Source organism: Hirsutella rhossiliensis (genome assembly GCF_020360975.1).
Source record: "Hirsutella rhossiliensis strain HR02 chromosome Unknown scaffold00002, whole genome shotgun sequence".
Classification (NCBI taxonomy): domain Eukaryota; kingdom Fungi; phylum Ascomycota; class Sordariomycetes; order Hypocreales; family Ophiocordycipitaceae; genus Hirsutella; species Hirsutella rhossiliensis.
The window spans coordinates 6,808,788-6,821,109 of NW_025408668.1; the positions used below are offsets into that span (position 1 = coordinate 6,808,788).

The 12,322-nt window shown below is 60.7% G+C and overlaps 5 protein-coding genes across 5 annotated transcripts; 4 read left to right on the forward strand and 1 right to left on the reverse strand.

Moving 5' to 3' along the window:
• Positions 1–450: 450 nt before the first annotated feature.
• On the forward strand, positions 451–1,380 carry HRG_02409 (uncharacterized protein; the record flags this gene model as incomplete). The annotated part of the gene is made up of 1 exon (XM_044860880.1): positions 451–1,380. The coding sequence occupies one exon, from the start codon at positions 451–453 to the stop codon at positions 1,378–1,380; it is 930 nt and encodes a 309-aa protein (XP_044724513.1).
• A 764-nt stretch (positions 1,381–2,144) lies between these two features.
• Positions 2,145–2,511, forward strand: HRG_02410 (mitochondrial ATP synthase epsilon chain; the record flags this gene model as incomplete). Its single annotated transcript, XM_044860881.1, has 3 exons — positions 2,145–2,176; positions 2,261–2,375; positions 2,440–2,511. 3 exons carry the CDS (start codon positions 2,145–2,147, stop codon positions 2,509–2,511), a joined length of 219 nt encoding a protein of 72 aa, XP_044724514.1.
• A 753-nt stretch (positions 2,512–3,264) lies between these two features.
• HRG_02411 (mak10 subunit, natC n(alpha)-terminal acetyltransferase domain-containing protein) lies at positions 3,265–5,864 on the forward strand (the record flags this gene model as incomplete). The annotated part of the gene is made up of 7 exons (XM_044860882.1): positions 3,265–3,295; positions 3,352–3,477; positions 3,528–3,595; positions 3,647–3,775; positions 3,827–4,057; positions 4,111–4,572; positions 4,623–5,864. The coding sequence occupies 7 exons, from the start codon at positions 3,265–3,267 to the stop codon at positions 5,862–5,864; spliced, it is 2,289 nt and encodes a 762-aa protein (XP_044724515.1).
• A 333-nt stretch (positions 5,865–6,197) lies between these two features.
• HRG_02412 (mitochondrial carrier protein) lies at positions 6,198–7,304 on the reverse strand (the record flags this gene model as incomplete). Its single annotated transcript, XM_044860883.1, has 3 exons — positions 6,198–6,322; positions 6,381–7,114; positions 7,216–7,304. The coding sequence occupies 3 exons, from the start codon at positions 7,302–7,304 to the stop codon at positions 6,198–6,200; spliced, it is 948 nt and encodes a 315-aa protein (XP_044724516.1).
• A 534-nt stretch (positions 7,305–7,838) lies between these two features.
• Positions 7,839–10,894, forward strand: HRG_02413 (uncharacterized protein; the record flags this gene model as incomplete). Its single annotated transcript, XM_044860884.1, has 2 exons — positions 7,839–10,780; positions 10,852–10,894. The coding sequence occupies 2 exons, from the start codon at positions 7,839–7,841 to the stop codon at positions 10,892–10,894; spliced, it is 2,985 nt and encodes a 994-aa protein (XP_044724517.1).
• Positions 10,895–12,322: the final 1,428 nt, after the last annotated feature.

Sequence of the window (12,322 nt, forward strand, 5' to 3'; positions counted from 1 at the left end):
CAGACCGTCGCCCACCACGGCGGTGGTGGCGGTGCCAGGCAGCATGTCCACACTTTCCGCACTGTATTTCACGCGGTCATCCACGCGGTGCTTACAGTACGGAGTACAATCACTGCATGTATACGGTATGAGAGATACCCAGGTACAAGCTCGTATTTCGGGTTCGCGAATTGTGGGTCCAGCTGTCATGAGGCTATCGCGGATCCCGGAAATCGATCAAAACGAGAGCTACGAAACGGAGGGTGAAGCCTGCCGCCTGATCTCTCTCTCCGTCTTTATATAAACAGTGCCCGTGCCTTCCATTTGCATTGGAAAAAGCGACACTTCGATTCTCTTGGCTCAGGGTAAACTGACTTTGGACTTTGGAAGCTCAGTTTTATTTTCCGCAACCTTTACATCGCAACACTGACGGTTATCAAACTTCACCAACAAAACACTAATTCTATAACAATGGCGAGCGAGCACCGAAAGCTAGAGTCCTCTCCCGGCCGAACGACCTCTGGCCGCACTTCGCTTCCGCCCCAGTACGAAGCCGCAGACTACGAGCTCAGCCGCCTCCATCTCACCGCCAGCACATCATCCGAGTCTCTTCCCAAGTACGAGCCCGTCTCTCAACCCGGGGCACCATCGACCTCGTCGTTCTCGCCATCCTCTGCCACGGGCCTCGAGGCTACGCACGTCTTTCAGGTTGAGACCCACGGCCATCCACTCTTCGCACTGCCCATCTCGCCTAGGCCCGACCCTATACTTGTGTATAGCGTCTTGCCAACGGGCGAAATCGGCCCCGAGGTCTATCAGTCCCTCCGCGAAAAGCGCAACTCCGGGAGCTGCACTCTCGTCCGTGCCGGTGATGGCGGTCAAGGCCAGATGCCAGTCTGCAACACGGCATATCGCTTCGGGCCCTATCGCCCGCCCAAGATTCGCCTCTTGGGCGACGTGGCCCACGACCAAGACTTTGAAGTCCACGATAAGGCCTGCCACACGCGCGCGCAAGTCATCCGCACCCACCTCGGCACCTTCCGGTGGCGCTATGCCAGCCGCGCCGAGTGCAAGGCAATCGGTGCCAGCAGTCTCCTCGTCCTCGACTTGATCACGACGGTAGCTGCTGCTGGCGGCGCCAAGCAGGGCGAAAGGCGCAGGGCGGTTGCCCAGCTGGTGCGCAACGAGACACTTCGGACTCAGGGCACGGGCGGGACCACTGCGGGCAATGGCGGGCGATTGCTCGTGGACTTGAGGAATTGGGTCGACTCCAAGGGAGAAGCGCAGCAGATGGAAGTGCTTGTCATTGCAAGCTGCATCACCATGTTGAAGAAAGAAGTGGACAGGCGCCGGATGCATCAACTGATTGTCATAGCTGGCGGCGCGTCGGGAGGGCCGTGAGGAGAGGGCGAGTTGTCGTCAGGACATGGGGCCTGCTGGAAAGAGACGATTGTGACGAGTTTTAGAACTTTATTGCCTAGATATCTGGTAGCTGGCTTTGGGAGTGCATCCTTTGTATGAGACACATAGACTTATGAACTCCTCGTGATACCGGACCTTTTCATAGCTATGTTTGTAGTATGCTCTCGGCTTTTTAACGATGGCAGCTGGCAGACGACGAGTAAGGCCAGACTCGGCTGCTGTCGTGGCGGCCTTTACACCGACCAAGGGAAAATGGGCAGCCTAGACAAGCAGTACTGTAGCTTCAGCCTACCATGTACCTCTTTCGGTGTTTTCCCTCGTACGGAAATGGAAGCTTGGCAGCAAGAAACTCAATGGCGATTTCATCAGGAACGCAATGCTTGTCGCCGGAACGGCCTTGGCTGTCGCATGCTGGTTGCTGTGCCCTGTCCGGGCTCTCGAATTGAACGGGGAATTCCTCTGAGGCTTTGAGCGGGCTTTCGGTTACGAGCTCGATAGCTCTTGGTGGCGTCCGAGTGAATGTCAAGCTGTTCGACATGGGTGCAGCAATAATGGCTTGGGTCAGGGCGAATTGAAGCTCTAAAAGAGCTGGTGGGTGGGTCTGTCACGTGAGTATTATCACGTGCCTGAGGCTTGAGTCCGGTCGGCTCTTCAAACCCGGGATGGCCAATTCTAGCAAAGACCTCGGCCGATACACTTCAGAGTCGACTTTACGCTCCGCGAAACCAGCCAAAACCGCCATAATGACTGCTGCTTGGAAAGCCGCTGGCTTGACGTATGTCAATTGACTTCCCGCCGATCCTCTTTCCCCGTCTGGAATACCCGTGGCGGTCTGAAAGCTGACGGGCGCTCCGAACAGCTACAACCGCTACCTGGCCATCACGGCCCGCACCGTCCGCCGGTGCTTGAAGGAGGACAAGAGAATCGCTGCCGAACGTCGCGGCGAGATGGAATTGCGCTTTGCAAAGTGGCAGGTATGGGCCAGCCCTCCTCATTGACAGCACGGACTCTGGAGGCTGGTGGCTAATTCGTGGACAGGGAGGCAAGCAGGGCGAGGTTACGGACCTTGGCAAGGCCAACTCTGCCGCAATGGCCGAGCATGCTTCCTAGACGAATTCGACACGGACTGGCGCGAGGAATGGAGAGGGCGACGCGGATGGCTCGCATTCGAAGCGACTGGACGTGCAAGACGACGAAACCGACGCACCCCGTGATTGCATCCTTTGCCACTGTACCATATCATAATTGATTGGTGGATTGCATCAAGATTATGTCAAGAATACTGGGAATGGGCTCTCATGGGCTGCTGGTGAAGTGAGGTGAATGTTGCGATTTCTAGCCGCCCTGGTCCCTGAGCGACATGATGCTGAAGCTTGGAACGTAAATGAAAAGGAGGAAAGGGATGAAACATGCGCCCAAAGCTACTTGTTGCGGGAGAAGCAGACGGGGTCGAGAGGGTCCCACAGGCATGGCGAGTTGATATCTGGTGCAGTCAGTCAGCATCTCAAGCGAGGCTTGGACCCAAGCTTGAGGCCTCGAAAGTATTGGATGGGAATAAAAAGACTTACATTCACAATGCGATAAGCATGGATATCAAAGTATAGTACACGCATCGCTTTTCACGCAATGGGCATATGACAAGTCGATTTGGAGGCTCTCAGAGCCGCGGATTCAGACGCCTTCTGTGGTGGTTGCTGTAGTTAGTGGCTCCTCAGCTACTTCGTGCCGCCAAAAAAAACGAGCTCTTGGCTCCTCCACAACTCACGCCCACCCAGCGATCTAAACCGTTGCTCGTCCGCACGCACCATCACCACCAAGCATCACCTCATGCAGGATATATAACCTGGCTGGCCGGCAACTGAAATGGCCGACTATGTGGTCGGCGCTTCAGATGGTAAGCATCCCATCATTTCCTCGCGTTTCCGGCAAAATTGCTCATCCAAGAGGCAGAGATCGCCAGACTCTCGCTGGGGCAGGATGCCGAGTCTCCCACGCCGCCGCCGTCGCCGCCCGACCTAAAATGCCCTGGCATAGTCGCTGTTGACATTACTAGCAAGTTTTCCGTGGCCGTCGACGGTGAATACGCAGCCCGAGGACGTCTGGAGCTTAAATTGACGCCGTTTCAGCCTTGACCCCCGGAGAGCTCGTTAAAGATGGATTCTTTACGCTTTTTGACTCGGTCGCCGCTCTTGAGGTTCGTGCTGCGCTATTTCTTGTCTCTATCACGCCGCTCACTGCGTCACAGATCGGGGATCCAAAGATGGACAGCGGCTGTGTCAAAGCAGGCGACGAGTTCGAGGAGCTTTACGACGTTTCAAGGCCGCTTCTCCCAGAGGAAGTCCTCGGCATCATAGATCAGCTGCTCTGCCACGAGGTAAGCTCAAGAAGCTCGCGCAACTGTCACGCACGCACTCATACTCCCCAGATGTCCTGGCACATGGGATACCCCCTCTCGCAGACCTTGTTCACCAGTGTATACGTGGAGGCGCTCTTAATGCCCAACCCCCTCAGCATACATGAGGCAAAGTTTGTTCGACGAGCCTACGACGATGCAAACCAACAGCCCATGCTGCAGGTTCTGAGAGCTTATTGCTTAGGGATGCTCAAGGCGTGTGGCTACGTCAACGAGCGAATCAAGTCGGAGCATTTCTATGAGGTGGGCATTTGCATCCCCGGACTGGCGGCGGCAACTCGCTGATTCGGGTCCAGGAAGAGGATTTTGTCACCAACACATACAGTCGCTCCCTGCTTAGCAAGATCCCTACGGATGTTGTCCGGCAGGTCCTGACAGATGCTGAAGATTTGCTCGCCTCGCAAAGAGACGCCATTGGAGACGAGGTCACGAGCGCTCTCATCAGTCGCTTAAGACTCAGACACGTGTTCCTGGCCGCGGCGGAATGTCCCCAGCATATGAATGATCCGCAGCGGGCTAGAATCCCATGGGCAGAGGCATTGAACCTGCTCCCTAAACTATGGTCGAGTCACCGGCTGGGAAAGCCGGTCGAGGAGGCATTCAGCGCAAAGCTGCAACGGAAGCTGGCCAGCACGATGCCGCCAAGGCCCATCGTGGAACTCGGCTTCGAAGATGCATTCCGCCACCTGTCCCGCCTCTTCGAGGATGGCCTGGAGGTTATCGGGGCTTTAGAATACACTGATTCCCAGTGCCTTCAGGTAGGTGCTCTGTGCGGCCACTCTTCGCCGCCTCGCTAACATGAATCCAGACGTTTGTGACTGCTTTCCAGGCCAAGAAGCCTCAACCCTTGGTCTACGTGAGGACCTTGTTGCAGACCTTTCTATTCAATGCCATGGAAGTACTTGGCTCGATGAGCATCCGTCAACTGCTCGATGACGACTTCTCCATCATCACACTCCCAGCGAGCCCGCTGCTCGATCGGGACAACGACGAGATCGAAGCCACGCAGGACGCGCGGTTTGTCATGTCTCAGCAGATGGAACTGTTTAGACAGCGAGCTGCGCAGCCTTTCCTCGACATTCTGAGGACGGCATGTCAGAATCGCTGTCGGGTACGGCGGACGCTCTGCCACATCATCCGAGACTGGGAGAATCTCCAGGTCGATGCCGAGGACATTGACCAGATCCTGCAGGCCAAGACCAACGAACGGCCTCTGATGCAGCGGTCAGCCATGGGCAACGATGCCGTCGAGTCTTATTCTCTGCCGTTGTCTTCCTGGTCCTATCTCTACAAGCTACGTCAAATGGAGCTGATTGTGCAGCTGGGCTTCGAGCTAGAGATTTACCAAGCTGATGAGCTAGGCGGGATGTACTGGTATCTCAACTATCTGGCCAGATTCCGACTCCAGCACGCAGAGCGGATCAAGTCATTTGTCGTCCACGCCGTCGAAGAGGCACGATCGCAGTCGGGGCAGGGATATTCGTCGGTGAGCGAACAGCTGCAACGATCGCTGGCCCATACACGGCTATCCCTGCTCGATGCCGCTGTGACGTGGGAGCTGTCCGATGCACTGTGCTGCCTGTACATTGCGCTGCACCGTCTGGATATTATCAAGGCTCTGTCGCGACCATATAGCAACGACGAACTTCGATTTGCGCTTCGCATGAAGCCCTTTGCTTCCATCGGCTTCCCCTTGCCGCCGACGTTTGACGAGTTTACGGCCGGCATGGCGCGGCCGGAAACGACGACGGAAGAATTGCTGGAATACGGCGAGAGGGCTGCGGCTGGTGCCAAAAAGGGCTTCGAGACGCTGAGCAAGCTGTCCGCCAAGGAATCCTTCTCCGTCGGCTCGCACGACCGATGGGTCGCGGCGATGAAGAGCGCTCTCAGGTCGAGCATCGCCACCGGCATTGCAATTTCCTGTGTGCACAAGGCCCTACTCAAGAAATCGACAGGCGGCGACGGCCTCAAGATCACGGCCGAGATACCTACCCCGGATAACGCGTACCACGAGTGGTGGATCGTTCCGAAGATAGTGCCGGTTGTATAGTTGATCAAGCATGTACGAGAGAAGAGGCTTGGGACGCCAGCTTGGATTTGATTCTATGGCATACTGATATGCAGATTCAGACGTATCTAACCGTCATCTGCGGTCCATGCCTACAGACCAAGATGCATCGTTCGTGTTGTTGACTTTCCCGTAACCTGAGTGATTGGCCATGGGCCATCGTACATGTGCCCGCGTCTACGGCATCCCGTCACCGCCGACTCGCACTACATTCTTATTCGATCTGACTTTGGCCTCGTGGCGAAGCCCGTTGTCCCCACGCAGGTTGCTTCTCGCGCCTGGGGCGACTCAACCGGCTTCTAGCGTGGAAGCGGCCTAGGCACCAACGCGCCTGCGCGCAGCGGCCATGCGCAGCTTGACCGTCTGCTCATAAAGGACATCCTTGAACGCGAACAAGAATGCCGCAGTCAACACGCTTTGAGTGACCTTGGGGCCAATACCTGAAGTGATGTTAGTGAGAATCCATGCCGGCAGCCAAGACTTTCGATCTGCTCTAACCTTTGTAGAGGCCAGCGTAGCCCTCCTCCTTGATCACGCGACGCAGGGCCTGGGACATGCCCTCCTTCTTTTCGTTTTGGCCAGCGACATGCATCTGACTTTTGACGGTGATGTAAGGGTACGTCACCGAGGTGGCGAAGAGCTTGCCCAGCGCGCCGAGGAAGAAGGCGATGGCGGGCGTCACCTTTCTTCGCTTCTCCACGGCGTCCTTCATCTGCTCGAAGAGGGTGTATTGGAGGATGGGGTTGATGACGAGGACTAGGGCCGGGATGACGCCGGCGAAGAGGGCCTGGGGGCCTTCGTGCTTGAGCAGGGACATGAGGGTACCAAGGGTGGAGGGGCCCTTTGCCCGTGGCCGGACGCCGGCCTCGACGTCTGCCTCTGTGTTTTGCTTGCGGGTGGTGACCCTGGTGTTGACGACCCAGATGGGATTGGTGATGATGACAGTGGCGGAGCCGGCAAGGGCGCCGGCCATCATAGACTCGACGGTGGTGAGCTTCTTGCTGGCGCGCCCGGCGGACTGGGCGGCCTTTTCGAAGAAGGCGCGCGTCCACTCGTACCAGTAGTAGTAGACGAAGTTTGTGACGCTGATGCCGAAGAGGGCCGAGTTGATGCCCGAGTACAGGCCGGCGACGCCCTCGCGAGCAATGATTCTCTGGACGGCGGCGATGAAGCGCGTGTCGGCCTTTTTGGACTCGACCTGGGCGCGCGTAGACAGCGTGATGAGGGGGTAACTGGACACCAGGGAAAGGCGCGTTAGCGAGCCTATATCTCTCTTTTTTCTCGGCGGGTGCACAAGGGGCATCGGCAAAGGCAAGAATGCGATCCAACATACGTCAAGGCCATGGACAAAATGCCGCCGCCAGCGCCGGCGAGGGCGTGGGCGACGTTGTCGTTCTGAGGGATGGGAGTCTGGGGAGCCATGGCGGCTGTTATTCGTAGAGGAGAGCGAGGCAAGGGTCCCGGCGGGCGGCGCGCAAGAGGTTTGGCGATGAGGTCGGCGAGTTGATCATGGATTCATGACACTAGATAAGGGAGGATGAGGGGAGATCAGGAGGAAAGGAAGCTCCAGGGCGGCTTTGAGCCGAGGTTCCCTGACGGCGGGTTGTGGGATCGACTGGGACTTGTTGAAGCCGGCCGAGAGCAGTCCCACTTTTCTTGTTTAATGGCCTGAAGTCATCCCCGCGTCCCTGTTCGCTCCGAGTTTGGCATGTGACTTGGACTGCGCGGGTACGTACCGCAGCAGATCGGAACGCATGAGAGCTGCCTACCCTGGAGCGGGGAGTCGATCTGCGGAGCAACGGGTCGACCCTTGGCGCTAGACCCAGCCAGGACCCAAGTAAACAATGCCTATGCCGTCCTTGCTCCTCCATTTGCCACGACGACAGCCTGCGACGGGTCTTGGATCCTCATCTCCCCATTCCATGTCGAGCCGCCCTGCACCAGCACCGCCCATCGATGCCGCGGCCCCGGTACTCCGAGTCCTTCAGCGTCCGCTGGCACAGCCTCGCAAACCCGGCGACGCCCAGCGCCGACATCATGTCGTCGCCCGATCCCCTCAACGACGCCACCGAGCAGCTGCTGCCGCCGCCGTCGTCGCGCCGCGTCACGCGCAGTAGTCTGCGGTCCCAGCGCTTTGCCTCGGTCACCAGCTCGCCGCGGAAGCAGATGTTCGAGCTCCAGGTTGGCGATAATCGCTCCCCCCAGAAGCTATGGGTCACGGTCGAGACGGATGCCGCCGCCGCCGCCGCCGCTATCCGCCCTTCGCGCGGCACCAGTCGCAAGCTCTTCCAGTCGCCCGCCTCTACGCCCGCCGCCGCCCGCCGCCGCCACCAGCGCGCCGTCACCACCACTGTGCCCCTGCAAGCCTCCATCGAGGAGGATGAGCCCGGTCCGGCCGACGACACGGCCGCGACGCCAAAGCGCAGGGGACGGCCTCGGAAAGTCAACGGCACGCCAATGCCCAGCGCCGCGAAGCGAAAGGCTGCCGCGCCAGCAGATACGAGAAGCCCGCGCCGTCCCCGACTCGCCAAGACAAGCCGTGAGCCCGACGAGGCGCAATCGCAATCCAGCGTACAGCCAACGCCAAGGTCGGCGCGTCGCGGTCGCCCGCCGAAGAACAAAAAGGCCCCGGAGCCGTCATTCGAGACTGGAGCAGAAGCCACACCCAAGGCCTCGCCTACGAAACGGCAGCGACGGACAAGACAGGCGACAGTTCCTGAGGAACTGGAGGAGCTCGCGGAGCCGGAAGCCCGAGATCAGCCCCAATCGGCATCTCAATCTGCGACTGCGAGCGAAGACGGAATGGACCTCGTCGGAGCGCCCGGGAAACTGCCATCAGCCTCCCCGCCTGCAGATCCTGCGCCCGTCGACGATGACCACGACGCCGATATCTGGATGGCCACCATATCGAACGAGGATACCCCAAGAGCCACGGCTCTGCCCACCCAGGCACCGTCTTCGCCTTCTCCCTCCCGTGGCGCGCCCGAAGAAGCGCCGCAGCCAGATGCTGATGACATGCTGGATTCTGATGGAGGAGCCTCAGCAGCCGGCGACTATGTCGACTTCGCCCCCGCCGCAAGCGACATATCCTCCCTCGACGAGCCAGTAAACGCCACTTCGCCGCGGCGACCCGACGATACAATCGCGCAAGGAGAAGACTTTAGCATGATTTTTATGGATTCTATACCCTCGCTGCAGGGAGCCTTCAAGAGCTCCATTCCTCCTGCAGCGCACGAGGAGCTGGGCGAAGAAACGAGTCTCATTATCAATAATACACTTGAATCTCTCAGGCAGGAGGGTGGTGCGGAGGACGTCGAGGCGGAATCATGCGCCTCTGCGCAACCGACACCCGCGCAAGCCGTGTCGCATCCTGACCAGGACGAGCTGGCCTCCAACGAACCCACACCGACTCGAGCGACGGCCGCCAGATCCCAAAGTCGGGGACCGAGTCCCAGGTGGTCGCGCACCCCCCGCAAGGCCGCCGACTCCTCGCCGCTCCGGCATCGAGTCCTGAGGCTTAAAGCGAGGCAAGCGGAGGAATCTGCCGCAGTTGGTGCGGACAAGATGAGCGAGGAGGATCTCCTCGCCACCTCTCAGCGCATAGAGTCTGGTCGCTCCAATGGCGAGACATCATATGCGTATGAGGACTCGTTTTCCGAGATTCCACAGGAGATTCTAATATCTGCGACACCGGGGCAGCCTAATACTGTAATACCGTACGGTGGCGACGGTGATGAACATGAAGAAGAGGAAAGGAGAGAGGTGGAGGATAAGGAAGTGGAAGAAGAAGAACGTCCGGACCTGCTACAAGACGACGATCAACTGCGACAGGAGGATGGCGGACCTGTCCAGGGCGAGAACGAAGCGGCCCTCGACGAGCCAGCGCCAACATTGGGCTCCAGTGCCAGTTCAGCCCGGTCTGAGGCAGGACGCTTGCCAACGCCGGATGATACACCTCCACAACCTGAATTCCAAGATGCGGAGGAGCAGGCCAAGTCTGATCAAGCATCCGGGACATCTTCGAAACCTGCGCCGCCCTCGGAAGCTCCAGCTGAGCCGGAAGTCATTGACGCGCGCGTGCCGGAACCGTCCGACGCGGCCGAGCAGCCCGAACAGTCCCAGTCACCGGAAGCCGCGGAGCCGTCGACGCAATCGGTGGAGGCGACGCCGGTTCACCAGATATCGTCCCCCCTCCAGGAGCCGCAGTCGGTGCAGCAGGAAGCGTGGCACGACAAGACAGCCCGGCCGGCTCTATCTGCCATTGTCCGGGCGGGCAGGGCTCTGCAGAGCATCACGTCGGACCCGCCATCCCCCGAAGGCCGGGAGAAGCAGCTCGGGAGTCCGTTTCGGAGCTCCGGCAGCAGAGACTCGTGGAATGGGTCCCTCAACAGCCAGACCAGCCGGCGCATGAGCAAAAGCCCTCAGCAGTTGCTGACCTTTGCAGAAGCCAGGGCGCCTTCTGGCAGCCCGGCCAGAGAGGATCCGTTCGGCGCGGCGTCCCACAGTACCACCGGCCAGACTCACTTCATGCAGGCACTGGGCGTGAGAGTGCCGGCAGAGCAGGCCCTTTCGCCCGTGAGGGGGTCGCCGGGCAGTTCCATGCGCTTCACCCCGAACAGCGACGGCGCCATGAGCTGGATTGCCAGGGAGGGGCCCATAAGTCCTGGGCTGAGAGGGGACAACTCGTTGCAGGAAGCTGCTCGCCGCTCGTCCAGCGCCGGAGCGGTCCCCTCCCTCGGGCGGCTTGGCGGAGCGGCGCCGGCGCCGGCGACGGACGGGGGTAGCGGAGGAGGCAGCACTGAGGAGCGAGACGACGAGACGGACATTTGGGAGCTTGAGGCGCAACGCGAGACGCCGCGGGTCACCCGGCAGCAGCCATTCGGCAAGCGAGTCGCCCCGTACGGCCATCGTCGCGGTGTCGCATCAGGCACCTGGGCTGGAGGGCGGGCTGGCGGGCTGGATTCTCCAGCCAAGAGGGCAAACGCTCCTCGCGATCCAGCAGCCTTGCCTGAGAAGAAACCTTCTCCCGTAGGCTCGCAAGCCAGCGAGGCGGACGAGTACTCTCTGGTGGCTCAGAGGCGGCAGCAGCAGCAGCAGCAGCAGCAGCAGGGAGAGCCCGCGAAGGACGCCGAGTCTGCCTCCAAGGCCAGTCGCTTCGACCTGTCGTCCTTCTTCTCCTCCCCGGCTGCCATTCCCGGCATGCTGGCGCACAAGTTTCTCCCGGCAAAGGCCTCGACGGCCATGTTTGGCGCCGCGACGACGACGCCCAGCCGGCCCGAGCCCGTCGCGCGTGCCGCCGCCCCGGTCATGCCGACGAGCTCCATGTTTCCGCCCGTGCCGCTGAGCGGGCGGCGCCGCAGCAGTATGCTGTCTTCCTCGGCAACGGCGGCGGCGGCGGCTGGTACGAGTGAGGCAGAGGAGAGCGTCGGCGGGCACGCCTCGTCGTCGCCGTCTCCTGCTTCGCCTGAGCGGCGGCTTTGGCGGAAACAAAGCGTCACGCCGCTGCCGTCCAGCGGGCAGTCGGGCCGGCGCGCTGCATCGCAGTCCTTGTCTCAACAGCAGCAGCAGCAGCAGCAGCAGGGCTCGGCAGCGACGACACCCCCCCGGATGCAGCTGTCTCACGCCGACATCCACCGGTGGCAGCAGGAGACGTCGCACGCCAGCGCCGCGCAACCGCCGCCGCCAGCGCCCGGGCTTTCCCGCCCTCTGCTGCGCCCGCTGCCGCCCAAGGACGCGTCGCCGACAAAGTCGAGCCTGCGGTCGCCGCTCAAGCCCCGCACGCCGGGCCGCGTCGTCGACTTTACCAGCAGCGTCCTCTCGCCCGCGGAGCAGGCCAGGGCCCGCCACGAGCGTCGCCTGTCCATCGCCTCGGCCTCCTCCCTCGCCTCCCTGGCGCGGCCGCGCGCGGCCTTTGCTCCGCCGCCGCCCGCCGTGGGGACCGAGGACGAGGAAATCGGCGACGTTGAGGATGTCCCCATGTCGGATGCGCCGCCGCTCGGTAAGCAGGAAGAGAACGAGCAGGAGGTCGAGGGGGACGAGGAGGACACGCCCGAGCCTCCCCTTTCGCAGACTGTCTGGACGCGCCGCCACTGGCTCCTGCTCGACGAGCTGCTCCAGCTCCGCCGCCGCGCGCCATTTCCCCCGGCGTCGCACAACCACCGCCATCAGCAGCAGCAGCAGCAGCAGCAGCAGCATCATCATGCCGCCGCCGACCGCTACCTCGGCAAGACGGTCAAGAGCCAGGGCGAGGCCATGCGGCTGGAGCGCTGGCACCTCGACGTCGTCGACGCCTTCAGGGCTGCCGTCGGCGGCTGGGACGAGGGCGTCCTGGCCAAGCGGCTCTTTGCCCTGATCCTGGGCGAGGAGAGGCGGCGCAGAGCCGGGCTGGGCAGGCCTTCGCGAATCATGTTTCACTGAAGATGATGACTTTTTGAACTTTT